This window comes from Lonchura striata, chromosome 14 (genome assembly GCF_046129695.1).
Source record: "Lonchura striata isolate bLonStr1 chromosome 14, bLonStr1.mat, whole genome shotgun sequence".
NCBI classification, from domain to species: Eukaryota; Metazoa; Chordata; class Aves; order Passeriformes; family Estrildidae; genus Lonchura; species Lonchura striata.
Genome location: NC_134616.1, coordinates 147,362 through 163,101, shown reverse-complemented (window position 1 = coordinate 163,101; position 15,740 = coordinate 147,362). Strand labels below are relative to the sequence as shown.

The 15,740-nt window shown below is 44.9% G+C and overlaps 1 protein-coding gene across 3 annotated transcripts in view; it reads left to right on the top strand.

The window, feature by feature from the left end:
- Nucleotides 1-14,579, top strand: part of ARHGEF6 (Rac/Cdc42 guanine nucleotide exchange factor 6) — a 38,768-nt gene extending 24,189 nt beyond the window's left edge. For 2 of the 3 annotated variants that reach the window (XM_021542154.3, XM_021542156.3), the window contains 11 exons: nucleotides 1,267-1,413; nucleotides 2,274-2,360; nucleotides 3,364-3,442; nucleotides 4,316-4,449; nucleotides 4,700-4,825; nucleotides 7,530-7,550; nucleotides 8,358-8,451; nucleotides 9,567-9,656; nucleotides 10,357-10,456; nucleotides 11,272-11,326; nucleotides 12,244-14,579. In XM_021542154.3, coding sequence (XP_021397829.2) covers nucleotides 1,267-1,413; nucleotides 2,274-2,360; nucleotides 3,364-3,442; nucleotides 4,316-4,449; nucleotides 4,700-4,825; nucleotides 7,530-7,550; nucleotides 8,358-8,451; nucleotides 9,567-9,656; nucleotides 10,357-10,456; nucleotides 11,272-11,326; nucleotides 12,244-12,384 — 1,074 coding nt within the window. In that variant the 3' untranslated portion in view covers nucleotides 12,385-14,579. The remainder of the gene's footprint in view (nucleotides 1-1,266; nucleotides 1,414-2,273; nucleotides 2,361-3,363; nucleotides 3,443-4,315; nucleotides 4,450-4,699; nucleotides 4,826-7,529; nucleotides 7,551-8,357; nucleotides 8,452-9,566; nucleotides 9,657-10,356; nucleotides 10,457-11,271; nucleotides 11,327-12,243) is intronic. The other variant, XM_021542155.3, reaches the window with a different exon arrangement.
- The last annotated feature ends 1,161 nt before the right edge of the window (nucleotides 14,580-15,740 follow it).

Below are 15,740 nucleotides of genomic sequence, written 5' to 3'. Positions count from 1 at the left end.
ACATTTACTTAGAAAGTCAGAACTCTTTCCATTTATTCTGGAAGCTAACAGGGGAATAACTCATTTAAATTACAACGTGTCATTAATCTTTAGGAAATCTCGTAAGTGCTGAATGATTTTACTTGAAATGTGTACTTGGGTGATGAGTAATTTAATGTCGTTATGACACAACTAAAGAGGTTCAGTGTGAATTTAAGGTTAGACAGGCAGAGATGCCCCTTGTGATGGGTATGTGATCCTGTTATAGGACCAGGAAGGCTCCCAAGCAAAGGTAGGGAGGGACCAAGGAGCCACTGTGATTCACAGTGGTGCCTCTGCACAGACTGCTGAACTCCTGTGGATTATATTTGCATTTTTATCCTGGGAACACTGGATTTGGACACTTAGGGAGCCATCAAAACATACAATAGTTGTAGAACCAGAGTAAACCCCAGTTTGGTTCAAATGTGTGTGGTTTCAAACTAGACTCAATGCAGCCTCTCTCTTTGAAGAGCTGGATAATCAGTGAATTGGAAAGGAGGAAAATCTCTGTCAGAAAAAGGAGTTTGGAATAAACCAAGCAGTTGGTGAAAATAGCCCTGGTTTAGCTTTGCAGCAATTTTCCCTATTGGCAGAGGGGTCAGTTAAAGAAAGTATTGCTTGAATTTGCAGGATTCTTTGTTCAGACAGCCTTTCCTCTCCTACTGAGAGCTGATGAGATACTTGGTTACTCCCTAGAGTTCTATAGTCCCCAGCTGCCCAGCAGTGGTGCAGTCTTTTCAATAACAGCACTTTCAGAAGATTCTTTTTTGTGCTAATCCACAGCACCACCCAATCCTGCTTTTGGATTCCCAAATTTTAGTTAGAAAATATACACTCATCTGACTTGTGGGGACTTTGCAATGCTGCAAGTTCAACTCTACTGTTTAGACAAAATGGGCAATATCCCTCCAAGCAGTAGCAAAATTAGAGACATTTAACTGTGCAGCTGTCTTGGTTTGGAAATTGTGACCCTGAACTCTCAGAGGTAGGGCAGGTTTGGAAAGAAAAGTTTACTCAGTGCAGTTTTCAATTTCCTTGACATTTGAATGTAATCAGTACTTCATAAATCACTGGGATGTGATTTTTTAACAGACTTTATATAATGGAGCCAAAGCAGGCTTTTCTGATCCCTGACATGACCATCATATATAGCCCACAGGGCTGTGTGAGTTGTTGCTGGTGAAACTGGGATGGTTTGGGTTGGCTTCTGCCCTTCAGCTAACAAAACTCTGATGTGATTCCCAGTCACAATGCCAGGAACTGAGGAAGAGGAAACAACTTGAGCTGCAAATCCTTTCTGAATCCATCCAGCGCTGGGAAGGAGAGGACATAAAAATGATGGGAAACGTCATCTACATGTCCCAGGTCATGGTCCAGTCTGGTGGAAGTGAGGTGAGTGTGGTGTTCCTTCTGCTGGCTGTAGACCTCATGTCTGAATACCCACTTTCTCCCAGGGTAAGTGATGTAAGACAGTAGTTCCTCTCATTCCAGGCCACAAACTGATGACAAATAATGCTGATAAATATTTTTACCTTGGGAAGAGCTGTGCAGTGGGACTGTGCACATCTTTGGAGTGAATCAGGCACCTCGTAAGCTTAGCTTCAGGCCTTTGGTGACCCACTTTTCAAAGAGAAGTATCTCAGTGTCATATAGCACATTAATTTCCCTCGTTCTCCCCTGTGACTTATTCTGAGAAATGGGAGTGACTAGAAAATGTTCTATGTGCATCACAGGGGCTGCTTTGATGTCCCATCCCAGAGCTGATTGTGTTTCGGAACTAACTGGAGTGATTCTTGTCCTACTGGTCCTAACACATCGCACCAGTGCCTGACACAGACCTTCCCCAGTGGTGCTAAAGCCATGGTGCTGCATGTTCAGTGTGGGAAAATACCTGTTAGCACTGAATTGCTTGCTGTTGCAATTTTTCCCTGGGAAGGGAAGACCTGTAAAACAAACCCATGCCGCATCTAGTCCCAGAAGTCTTTCTTATTTGGGATGTGGGATGCTGGGGAATATAAGGCCTTCTGAGGCACTCTGCAGTGATTGGAAGAGGATTATCAGGATGCAGGCAAAAATCTCTGCAGGGAAAATTGGTACATAAATGAGATGCTGTAAAGAAAAAAAAAGCCAGAATAATTGGTTTGGGGGTGATCTCACAGGCTGTGATTCCAGCTGCAACAGGTTCAGTTTCCTAGAGGCAGATGCTTGTGATGCATTGCAGACTGGACTAACTTAAATTCATATCCCCCCAGGAGAAAGAGGAGCGGTATTTCTTGTTATTTTCCAATGTTTTGCTGATGCTGTCTGCAAGCCCACGGATGAGTGGATTCATCTATCAGGTAGGCCTGCTGAGTTTGAAGCTGCAAGGCATTCATTGTAAAAAAACAAAACAGATAGTTCTTATCAAATGCAAGTCCTCTGCATCCTTCGAACTCTCTGTTGTGATGCAAAAAACACAGACTGGGAATGGGGACTTGGCTTTACCATGTGCCAGGATAGTCAGTGTCTTTGTCCTGATAATTGGTTAAGCAGCATTTGGTAAGTGAATGCTGTGAAATTAAAACAAACAAACAAACAAACAAAACCCAAACAAACAAACAAACGAAAAAAAACCCAACAAAAAACCTCAAAACTGGTTTTTCTACCTGCTGTTTCTGAGAGTGGGGTGTGTGTGTAAGGTGTCCTGACCCAGGGTTTTGACCAGCCAGCTGGCTCTCAGTTTTGTGACATCTCTGGAAAATACTTATAAAGCCCGCTGCAAAGAGCATGAAAATTCCTTTCCATGAGGTACTACATAACTCTGCATTTTTGTGTTTTACCATTTTCCATACCATCCAATGTCTGTTGAGAGCTTGGCTTTTCTCCAGCTGTCTGAAACCATCAATACTGCCAGGAAAAGGATGCTCTTGTTTTGATGTGCCATTTGTCATAGAAGGGAGATAAGAAAGATTTGGGAAATATTTGGCTGGGTTTTCTGACTTGACCCACTGGTGGGAGTAAGGTGAGCAGGCAGTTCAGCATGCAAATCAGAGGGATGGGGAAGGCTTTCAGAAAAAGCCAGGGGAAATTGATCCTTCTGACTTGACTGTAAAAAAGGTTTGCACTGAATGAAGGGAAAGGGCAGCAGATGAGCTGGGGATGACTCAGTTGTCATGGGAGCCTCATCTCCAGGGTTTGACCTAGTTGTGCAGGGAAATCTAGTTCCATACATTAAAGGAAACTCTTCATGCAGTCTGAAGCCTTCACAAATTAATTTTAAATGCCGATTTCCAAAGACAAAGGAATCAGCAGAAACAAACAGAGCGATACCTGCAGACACTGACTGCTCTTCAATTCTCCCAGGGAAAGCTGCCTTTGACAGGAATGGTGCTGACAAAGCTGGACGATGCCGAAGGGAATGAGCACATGTTCGAAATCACAGGTCAGTGGGGCCCTCTGCCTGAGGTAGTCCTCCCAGTGCAAGCCACGGTTGCCACTGGAAAATACTGGTCCTCCTTCCACTAACCCCCTGCCATGATCTTCCTCCTGCTCTTTTACCATGTGTTGTCTGAGTTTCTGAGCACCTCTGTCCTGCTTGAGGCAATATTCTTCAAGTGCCCTGGAGCTCTGCCTCTGGCTGCCTTTGAAGACTGTAGTGTTTTGTATGGGACTAATCTCTTGCCCCAGTAGCACTGCTCTGCACTGGTGTGCCCTGTCTGCATCCAGTAGCCATCCCTTGTATTCTGAGTACCTCATTTATTGACAGATACATGGTTCTGGTCATGAAGGAGCTTTCATCCCATTTTCCCCTTCAATTTATCTCATTACTAGTAGATATACACAGTCATTTCATGCTCAGTGCCGGGGCTGCAGTGCATCTGCTTGTGCTGGTGGTATTTGGTGTCAGGATCCTGTTAATCATGGAAATATTGTGTTTGATGACCTTCAGCATTAAATAATCCTCACACATTCATCTCACCAGCTCCCTTAGCATTTCTTGCAGCTCCCACACTGTCAGTGGTTGCCTGCAGCAGAATGGGCAGTCACATCATCATTGTAGATGAGATGCTTAGGGATGCAGTTTAGTGGTGCACCTTGCAGTGCTGGGTTAATGGCTGGACTCAATGATCTTAGACATCTTTTCCAACCTTAATGATTCTTAATGATTAATGCTTCTGTCTTTGCCCTGGCCTTTCTGGAGCCACTGGACTGTGCAAACTGAGGAGCCATTTCCTGCTGTGCTGAGCTGATCTCACCTTGTGTTTTCTCCTGACTCTCTACCATTTAAAGACAGTTATTTAACCCTCTGCCACAGGGAACACGATGGAGCGGATCACTGTGTCCTGCAGCACCAGCCAGGACTTGCACGAATGGCTTGACCACTTGCAAAGGCTGACCAAAGGGACATGCAGCACTGTCTCCAAAACGCAGTCCTGGAGCCCTCATTCGGTAAATGTCACCTCCTGGCCTCTGCTGCCTGGGTTCCTCACCCTGACTCTGAGGTGACGTGACAGCTGTAAGACACATCCTGCCCTTTACTTTGTAACCATGTTGTGCTTGTACCATTTTACATGTATCCTGCCCTATTTTTTGTTGCAACTTAGATGTCTCAGTATCTCAGTACTTGTCCATCCCCCTCCACTTCGCTGCCTTGTTTGGTGGTTAACAGTCTTGATTTGCATCTCATCTGTTTTCTCAGACATTTAGTTCAGCTGGGCAGATCCGTGGGCCTCTGGAACCTCCCAAAATCCTTAAGCCCTGGAGCTTGAGCTGCCTCCGTCCTGCTCCTCCACTCAGACCTTCAGCAGCACTGAGTTACAAAGAGGTAATAATCCCACCTGCCTATCCAGGACCCTGATTTCACACAATCCCTAGACCTTGTGTCCAGGTTTTGTATCCACAGCAAATGCACAGAAATGTAGGTTCTTGGGGATGTTGAGAGAAATTACTCTGCCACTTAGGCCCCAGTTCTGTGATAGATGTAGGTTACTGTCCTGGGCTTTGTGCTACACGGGACTCACAAGTATGTGTGTTTGGAGGCTGGATGTTAGCTGGCTGCCATAGCCAGCACTCTCCACTGCTGGATTTCACCAGTCCCACATCTGGGTGTCCCATTGAGCCCTGTCTTTTGGAAGTGCCATGGTGGAGCTGCCTCCTCTCCTCCTTCCTGCCTTGGTCTGAGCTGTGGACAGGGACCTGCTCCCTGCTGGAATGTGTTCCAGCTCCAGCTGTGGCAGCAGCTTAGTGGTATAGGATTGAGAAGCGACACTGCACCACGAGGAAGAGGCAAAATGCCTGCCCATGTTTCTTGTGTCTTCTTGTGGCTGGAGAAGGATGTAGAGCTTGACCCTCCTTTGCCACCCACCCAAGTGTTACACAGCCAGGTCCTGCTGGGAGGCAGCAGCTGAGGGATGGCTTCACCTGCAGGAATCCCAGCCTGGGAGCTGGGAGTTGGTGTGGGAAAACCCAAAATACAGCCTAACTCTGTTGTCACTCTGCACCACAACTGTAATACTCTCCTTCCCTACCTCATGTTAAATTTTTGGAATCACTCACCAGTATCTCAGATAATGTTCCTCTTACTGAGAGAGCACTCTGGGTCTGAGTCAGCTGCCTTTCTTGGTAGAGCAGCCCTGGGAGTGTTTCTGCCCCAGTAAGGATGGGGACACGGAGGGAACTTGGATCCCCTCAGCCCTCCCAGCACTTAGGGATGGAGAGTCTGGCAGCTGGCAGAACTGTGGGTCTGCTGCTCCAGGTAGAGGTTTTAAGTAGCCTCATTGCATCTTGTTGCATCTATTTCTTGGAATTTGTAAAGACATTTCAGTTTGGGAATTAAATTGTTTAAATACCAACTGAGCAGACTGAAAATGACCTATAATCTTTGCATGTTCCAAATTCCTAATGGAGGCTAAACCATATCTTGCTTGTGTGGTGAATTAAAAATATAGCTAGAGACTTGAGGTAAAAGAGAAATTTTTTGGTGAGAAAAATGACAGACTGAGTGATATCATTAATATCATGGTCCTTTGCAGTTTCTTGTCCCCTGCCACTCATAGCAGGAATTAAACTCTCTGTCGAAAATGGGGGAGAGGTTTTTGCCACAGAGGCCTAGCCCACAGCAAGTCCCAAGGGATAGAATGCTGGATGGTATCCTGCACAATGTCATAGGACCAAAAATGTGGCTCTATGGGAACAAGTTGTGCTGACCATGTCGGTAGAAACCCAAAGGCCAACATGTCCAGCAGAGTTGGGCAGGCACAGCCTGGTACTCAGTCAGTCCTGCCTGGGCCGAGACTCATGGACAAAAGTGTGTGATGACAGATGGGGAATAAGCGGTTGTTGGCCCAATCAGATCCACATCTGTCTCATCTCTCCCTCTGGGATGCTTAATCCCTAAAGAGAATCCCTATTTCAATGTATTTCAAGTTTTTTTTTAATTTAAAGTAGAGCACAAAATAAACAATGCCTATAATGAAGATATAATGAAGGAATACAAATTTCAAGGTTACTTGCAGGGAAGCGAGTGGGACAGTTTGATTAAATGAGCTGAGATTTTTAGACATCCAGTTTTACTTTACTTGTCTTCTCATAGCGTATGATGGGATGGCGTAGTCTTGTACACTTCCTTGTACCCAGCTCAGGAAACCTCAGACCCTGCTTGTGTATGGCACCTCAGTCTTGGTATTTCCATTGAAATTGGGTATTTTTCCTGTTCTGTTTCCAGTAATCATTTGAAATGACAGAACAGGTAAGTTCTGTGGCTAAAGTGTGTCTGGATTCAGTTTAGCAAAGGGAAAATGATTTACAGATCTTTTCTTCTACTATTTTTTTTTTTTTTAACTGGCTGCTTTGCATTAGGGGAAGGCTTTATAACATCAGGCTTCAGGACTTTGCTGGGCAGACCTGCAGGAGAGCCTTGTGGCTCCCTGGATCAAGCACCCCAGGGATGGGATCCAGGGATAGAATCCTCCACAGGATGTGCAGGGAGCTCCCCATCCCTGCCAGTGAAGCAGGGAGGTGTTGCAGTGCTTATGCCTGACATGGTCAGGTCTTCAGCGAGGATGCAAGGTTCCCTTTGAGAAGATGGAGTCCCAGGAGATTGTCACCAGGGTGGGCAGGGCATCCTGACTAGGCTGGGTTGAGGCCCTTGGGGTTGGTGTTCAGTGCAGGCCCTGAGTGCTTCCTGGGACTTGGATGGAGCCAGGCACATGGGGCTCCCGCAGTTCTAAGCACCAGTTTAGGCAACGAACATCTACAGACACCCACTACTAACCGAGGGAGCATGTTCTCTGTGTTTAGAGTGTATTAATACCCACTCATCCTGCGTCTCACATGTAAATTTTCAGGTTTGCATGACACGATGCTCCTTTGCATGTTGATAATGCTTTAAAACCAGTACAGAGGGTATGCTGCATTAATCTCAGGACTAACACTGAAATGTGGTTTAGAATTGTGGATTTAATGGACTTGGTGATAAAAATCATCAGTCTCTCACACTCATCTTCTCTTTCTTTGCATATTCATTGTAGAGGATGTCTTATATCTTAAAGGTAAGGGTAGATACATCTCTTTGGCTTGTTGTGGCACAGAATGCTTGTTCCTGTTAATGCTTCTTGTGCTTGTGTGACCCTAATTTTGCCTCATTGTATCAGTAAGTTATTGTCAGAGTCACTAGCAACTGGCAAATATATTTTAAGATAACTGTCAGAAACAATTTATTGTTATGGTACTTAAACCTCCTGGCATGCCTCTTCTCCCTTAAATCCTTATCGCATGTAACCTACTAATACTCTAATTCTGTCCAAATCGGCAAGACTTTTAACTGAGTGAAGGAGATAAAAATTTGTGTTTCTTATTCATGGAGTCATAGCAAACACTAACTTTGTGTGTTTATCTGTTCTCTGTGTATATTTGTGTGTGGGATTTATACTCTCAAATTGTGGGCATTTAGAAGCAGAGCTATTTGCCAACTCTTTTATATTAGAAATTAAGTCAATGGAATAAACCACATTTTAGGATTTTCTAGCACAGTCCACAGAGTTTGTAAGCAACTAAAAGTGCTATGAATGTATTTTAATTCTTTGGCTAAAGGATTTTAGAGAAAAGTTGAATTTACTAGAGGAGCCCGTCCTGGCCCAAACCTGCAAGTGCAAATCCCACTGCTGTTCCAGGGAGCAGTGAGTCACAACTGGTACATGTGAAGGGCAAAAACTATAATTTTCCCCAACTTTGTCACTGTCTGCTTTGTAGCTTTCTAAAGTGTTATGTGTAGCATGGGTACTCACACCCATCTGTGCTGCTCCACTGTTCCAGCTGCCTTTGGTTCTAGTTAAACACAAGAGTCTATTTCTCTGCAGGATTCCAGCAAAAGTCCAAAAACAATGAAGAAGTTTCTTCCAAAAAGGAAAACTGAGAGAAAACCATCTGATGAAGAGTTCGTTATTCGGAAAAGTGAGTGTTGGCCAGAGATTCTTTGGCTGCCCTATCCATGGAACTGTTCAAGGCGAGGTTGGATGGGGCTTGGAGCAACCTGGTCTGGTGGAAGGTGTCCCTGCCTATGGCAGGGACTGGGACTAGATGATCTTTAACCCAAACCTTTCTGTGATGGTATTTTTCTTTCATTTCTGGAGATTTCTGTGTTCTCAGTGATCTCCATGGAACTTTGAAAACACCCTTTCTTGCAGTGCAGGATGTGATAGGATGCTCTCGCTCTGAGCCTATGTGCTCCTGAGCATGGGAGACTTCTGGAAGTGCACTGGTCCTCAGCCTCTAACACATTCCTCCTACCCTCCCAGTTATGAGTGCCAGACATGCTACCACCCTCCTTGTGATTGCTAGCACAAGGTCATGGGTTGTGGGTGGTCTTATTCTGTGTATGAAGCCAAGGAACTACTTCCAAGTAGTTAAAAACTGCATTAAACTGCACATCAAATATATCTGGCAGCTGGGACAAACCCTTACCTGGCCATGCCAGCATGGCCTAGAACAGTGTCTATGGGGAATTAGGAAACAAAAAGGTCCCCATCCCCACAGGGGTGTTCACCTGCAAAGAGGGGTGTCCTGAGAGCTCCCTAGAGCCCACTTGAGGCACATTTTGGGGGCTTTACATAAAAAGCCATGGTCACCATGGTCAAGCCATGGTCATGCTGCCATGCACAGCTCCACTACTAGCTCTCTCCCTTGAGAGGATGGCACTGACCAGAGGCTGGAAATTAGCACTTCATGTTTCCAAGTCCTGCTCTGGTGCAGCTGTACCAGACCTCCCACACTAGGGCTGCTTTGCCTGCCCATCTCCCGGTGCTGCCTGCACCCAAAGTAGGGCATCACCCCCCGAGTTTTGCCAAGATGAGCAACTAGAAATAAGTTTTCACACCATTTGGTCATGGTGCTTGATGCCACAAAGCCCAGAAGATGTAAAGGACTACAAAACAGATTGGCTGAAGTCCCAGAGGCAGTCAGCCAAAAAAACAGCATGATCTCTTAAGGGGATTGAGAGCAAAGACTGTGAGAGACAAGGCCAGAGTACCTTGTTTCTTGTGCATGCTGTTGTTCACAATGTTTTACAGGTACTGCTGCACTGGAGGAGGATGCTCAGATCCTGAAGGTGATTGAGGCATACTGTACTGGGGCAGGCTTCCAGCAAGCTCTCAGCTCAGGTGGGCACACAAATACATTATTTAGCTCCTACTCTGCCCACAACACTGATAACCCCTTTGGAAAAAAATAGATGTTGCATCATACAGCAATGAGACTCATGCTAGGAAACTGTAGCATTCAATCTTCAAGATAAGGAAGCTTCATCTGCCTAGTGGTTTAGTTGCCATTGTTTTTCTTCTAAACACAGAGAATGAAGCAGGTAGGAGGGCAGATGAGACACTGCTATTTCACCAGTGATTACCTGATTATAATCTCAGGTTGCTTATAGCTTTAGAAAGGAAGCATGAATATTATCTCTCAATCAGCTGCATGTTTAAGAGCAACCTGCTTCATAAGAACCTATCTAACATCTTCACCTCTGGAAATATAACTATTTATCATTGCTGGTGAGATGTCAGCCAGTTAAATCTCTGAACTTTAATAATGGTACATAGAAAAAATGGATGCCATGGTTCTTTGGGGAGCTCTTGACCCTAGTCGAATGGTTTCATTTATAAGTCATGATGTAACTTTAGGTGCAATGAGTACTCTTAAAAATTTTCCACTTGCTGTAGCTCTGGGCTAGTGGGATGTAGCTGACATCTCCAGCCTGCCCCAGGCTGATGGAGCAGGAAGAATGGGAGCTTCTGTCTCTGATATAGCATGGACACCAGGGAAGATTGCCCCTTTTTCTCCCTCATGAATATTTCTTGTACACAGGCTCCCGTAAAGACTCCATCCCCCAAGTCCTTCTTCCTGAGGAAGAGAAAATCATCATAGAGGAGACACGAAGCAATGGCCAGACAGTTACAGAGGAAAAGTAAGTGTGGCTGCTTCCCACTTGCAGGTAGATCCCTGTGTCACTTTTTGGAAGGGCATTAAAAACCAATGCCCTCTCCTTCTCTGCCCCTACAGAGGAGTAGGCCTGGTGTCATTTACTAATGCCTTAGTTCTAGCAAAGAACCACCAGACAATTTCAACTGCTATTTTGTCCCTTTTAAGGACAGGGCCACCCTCCCAGCTGTCCTGACATGGCTGTATCCCTCTGGGAGTCTGGATCTCCATTTTATGACTTGTGCAGATGTAGGATAATGGGGTCAGTGAGGACAGAATCAAAGAAGTGGCTCTTATTTTTTTAACTACTGATGTACTGGGCTGTTGCTGCCCCTCAGGGGCCTGCCTGGCACTTGCCTGTGTAACTTGTGCCTAATCTGTAACTTGTGCCTCTCTGTGGAGCCTCTCCCTTTCCAATCCAGTCAGTGTGTTCCTTTCATGTTTGATTTTTTGCAGCACAACCTCAAGGAATCAAGGCTGCTTTACAAAAGACACTCAGGCATTTCCACCTTTAAAGTCATTGTTATTTATTGCAATAGCATAAGCAAGGAAGCCAAAGCCACAGACCTTTGCTGATAACTCAAAGCACAACAAAGTATCAAGGTTTGAGAAAAGAGCTCTGAGTTTTGGACCAGTGGCCTATAAATGCTCCTGGGCTGTTTCCAGAGTCCCCTCCCAGGCAGAAGCCTGATGCTTGGGAAGCAGAATCTGGCTGCAACTTTCCTGTCAGCCCCTCCCATGCTATCACTGTTTTCCTGTACACCAAATCTAATTTCTTTTTTCTTTAATTTATTTCTTCAGAAGTCTTGTTGACACAGTTTATGCACTGAAAGATGAAGTCAAAGAGCTGAAGCAGGTAATTTGGGTGGGATTGTTTGTGCTGGGAGTTGAGTGACAGCCAACCCATCTGTGCTGGGTCATCTTCAGCTGGTTGGTGCCAGGAAAAGTCTTGCTAATCCTGGTCCAACCCTGAAAATTCCTGAATGAGCATTACTTTTTTTCTGGTTTACCTTCCTGAATCACAGAATCATGAATCTTTAAGGTTGGAAAAGACCTCTGGGACCATGGAGTCCAACCATTAACCCAATACCACCACTATGTTCACCACTAAAGCATGTCCTGAAGTGCCATACCCACACATTCTGTGAACACGGCCAGGAATGGTGGCTCCACCACTTCCCTGGGCAGACTGTTCCAGTGTTTGACAACTGTTTCCATGAATAAACTTTTTCTAATATCCAACATAAACCTTCCCTGTCACAGCTGGAGACCACTTCCTCTCATCCTCTGTGCTTGAGTGCTAGAGAAAGCAAGAGGGAAGGAGTAGTTGGTTTTTGTGGTAATGTGAACCTTTCCCCCTATTCCAAAAGCTCTTTCATCTTGGTCACTCATTTTATAGGGGTCTGGTGGACACCAGTTATTGTAGACTCAGAGGAAATATGTCCTCTTTCCTCCTGTCCCAAGTCTGGAGGTGGGAGAAACCATCAGAGGAGAAAAGGGTTCTTCAACCCAGGATAAAATTAGGTTTCCAGGAGGATGTTTCTGTCTGCCGAAAGTCAGGGAACTTCTGTGCACATCTGTGAGGTAGTAAGGGTCTGTTTGGGTTACTTGTGGTCTGATCCACTTACATTCTTCATCCTCACAAACTCCTGTTAAATGTCTCTGTTATTCCATCACCTCTGAGGCGTCAGGCAGAAGATGCATGCAAGTACCTCACTGCATAAAGTGCATGGGCATAACTGCATCTTTATTCCTTTGTTTTTCACCTTGCAGGAAAACAAAAGGATGAAACAGTGTTTGGAGGAAGAGCTTAAATCCAGGAAGGACTTGGAGAAGCTGGTGAGAAGGCTGCTGAAGCAGACAGATGAGTGTGGCAGGGAGGACACCGGGCGCAAGTCATCCCTGATCGCCTGAATTCATGGAGAGGCTGCTGGCAGTGGTGTGTGAGCTCAGGTGTATTTTTGGGAAGTGGAACTGGATCCTTTGCCTCTTCTTGCTCCTTATTTTGTTGGTTTGGGGTATTTTGTTACCAAAAAAAAAGAGAAACAAACCCAAAAAAGTAATAGAGAAAAAAATAGTTTTTCTTCAATCCAGTAAGGAAATAAAGCAAAAACAATCAATCACAACTGAACCAGTAAGCAAGCAGTCCACGATTCACAATTCATCTGCAGCAACTAATACCTCATTGTACCTGCTACTGGGAGCAAATACAAACTCTGCTAGTGATTGTTGCTCACAAAGGCTTGGGCAGCAGTTTCCTAGAAGAAGCTTAAGCACTTTTTAATGCTTTCATTCTTTCCAAAAGCACCAGTACCTACTTATTGAATGAAAACATTACTGAGGTGGCATTGAGCAGAAACCAAAAAAGCACCATGTTCCTCTTTTTAGATAATCACAACTGGGGAAGCTTTTCCCATCCATCTTCTTTTTCCCCATTAGTTGACTGTAGCGAACTAGAGCCCAGCAATACTGTGGTTCCTGTGTGGCCTTGATATTGATTAAAATGTGCAATTAACACAAAGATGTTTGAACTCCTTGGGGGAAGCCAGATCTGGAGCACCTGTCAGACTGCATAGGAAGGTATTTTGCACAGTGCTGCCTCCTTACAGCTTGTGATTAGCACAACAGGTAACTGCTGTTCTACCCCCATCCCTTTTCATATGCATGATATAGAATTCCTTCCCCCTGCTTTGTTTTCACATTGAGTGTCTCTGTATCCTAGGAGATTATAATTTTGCTTTGCTTCCTCTTGCAGGACATGCTTTTCTCCATATGAAATGTAAACACTGCTTGACAACAAAAAGCAACCCAAATGTGCTGGTCCCCTACTCCCTTCTGCCCCCTTCATGCTTTCCATGGCTCCTTCCCAAAGGTTGGGAATGTTGCCAGTGGCCACTTCTCCCCACATCACTCCACAGGGACTTTCTGCTAGGGAAAAGGAACTTTCTCTTGAGATAGGGAAGGTATTTATGCTTTGACAAGAGCTGGAATGCTCCTGAGGCAAGGATGTACACCACCCTCACAGATCCTTGAACACAGCACACAGGCAACATGCATATGTATCAGCTCTCCTTATCTTATTTGGTGTTATGCCCTAGTTTAGAACTGGTGTTTTCATTCCTTCCTTCCTTAACAGCATTATAAAAATAATCCTCTGTTAAAATTAATTATGTCTTATTTATCTCACAGGGCAGCATGGTCCGAGGGTGTGCAGACGCACCACAGCTCATTACAGTTACACCATTATGTTGGTTTTGAAGGACATAACAGAGGCAATAATTGCAACTCCCTCCTTGCCATTAAAATTTAGCCAGGACATTGCAAATGCTCTTTTGGGAGATACAGACTCCAAAACGTCTCAAGGAGTGTATTAAGAAACTCTCTTTAAGCTATTTCTAGAGTAAAAACAGAGGTCTGGCTACATTTGCCATCCCCAGACATCCCAGTCAGATGGCAGTTCCCCACATCCCTCCCTGGGCACAGAGTTGAGTGATTTGGTCAGCAGTCAAGCCCTGCTGTGCTTGTGAATTGTTTTCCAGGAGCAGGACCTTTGCTGCACTTCCTGCTGCTCGGGGAGGCCATGCCCAGACCCCTTGGTACTGCCTGGCCCTGCTGCCTGCTGCAAGCTGGGCTGGGGACTGGGTTGCTGACATGCAGAACAAACCAAGGTCCACTAACACTCCAGGGAGAGGGTCTAAATGTGTCCTCACTGCCCCCAGGCTCAGTTGAAACCCATGCTATGTACATATGCATGTTTGTGAGATGTAATGTGATGGAGGGCACACTGGGACTTTTTAGATCAAGTGTTTGTCAAGAGCTAGAAGCCAAAAAAAGACAAGAAAATAAAATAAGAAGGAAAAGAAGCCATGCCAGATGGACAGCAATGTTTCCATATTTACTTTGTTTACAGTGCTTTGTAAATAGGTTCCAGTGAGTCTGTCTTTAGATGGATGTTGTGTCAGCTGCCTTCCAGTGTATCTTTGTCTTGTAGGTTTATTTACTGGAAATTACTTATGCAAGTTCAACTTTTCTAACATGTTTTTATTTTGAACAGTTTTTTAATTGACATTTTCAACAAATAAAGGATAAAAGTAGCTTCTTAGCCCTTGGAGCTGCTTCCTGTGTTTCTACCGTGAAAGCAAAGCCAGTGCTTGCTCTGGGCATCACTGATTTCCTCAAAATGCCATGGCAGCATCATACCTCTCCGATTTACTGGTGGGAATACTGGTGTGAAAGGTGATGCTGGCACTTGGACTGTTGCTTGCATCATCATACCTGCAGCAGGCCAAGGGTGCCTGGTTCCAGGGCAAGGGATGTTTCCATCCCTCAAGCCCTATGTACACTCTGTTCACATGATGCTTTATGGAAAACAGATTTCTCTGCTGCACCAGGCAGTTGCTATAGATAAGTGACTTCCTGCCTGTTTGAGGGGTTTTTTTTGTGGTTTTTTTTTTTTTTTGTTTTGTTTTTTTTTTTTTGGTTTTGTTTTTTGTTAGTGTGTTTTTTTCTGGCAATTAGGTGTGGTGACAGGATTTCCTTTGGTCTACCACCACTTGGACAAGATGTCTCCTGCAGGTTGGGAGTTTTTTAACTCTTTGGTAGAGATGTGCTACGGTCTTCAGTCCACAGGAGAAGTGAAGGATTGAAGGCAGGAGGGCTGTATCCTCCTCTCCTTCCCCAAACACAGCACTCAGAGTAGGAAAAAGAGCAAGGGAAAAAAGAAACACTAGTCTAGGGTGCATCATATCAAAACACTGAAGTCTGAAACTTGCAGAGGGCAGGGTTAGATGGGATATGAGAAAGAAATTCTTCCCTGTGAGGGTGGTGAGGCCCTGGCACAGGTTGCCCAGAGAAGCTGTGGCTGACCCATTCCTGGAAAGGTTCCAGGCCAGATTGGATGGGGCTTGGAGCAACCTGGTATATATATATATAAAATATGTGTGTGTGTGTGTGTGTGTGTGTGTGTGTGTATAATTTTTTTTGTGAGCTCAGTGTGTATTGAACCATGCAAACACTTCTCCCAGCAGATGCCCATGCTGCTGCTTGTTCCTGCCACTGCTCATCCATCACCCCTGTGCCAGTCCTGCTGATATGCCCTGCAAACTCATTACCCGCTCAACCCCTTCTTAACTCAGAACAAAAATCAATTTGGAAACAGTAAAATCCACAGCCTGAGGACTGGCATAGAGTCCTCATGTCAAAAATCATTGTATTGACAACCTTTAAACTTTCCATGGGGAGAGGAAACAGCATCAGCTATGGCAACAGGC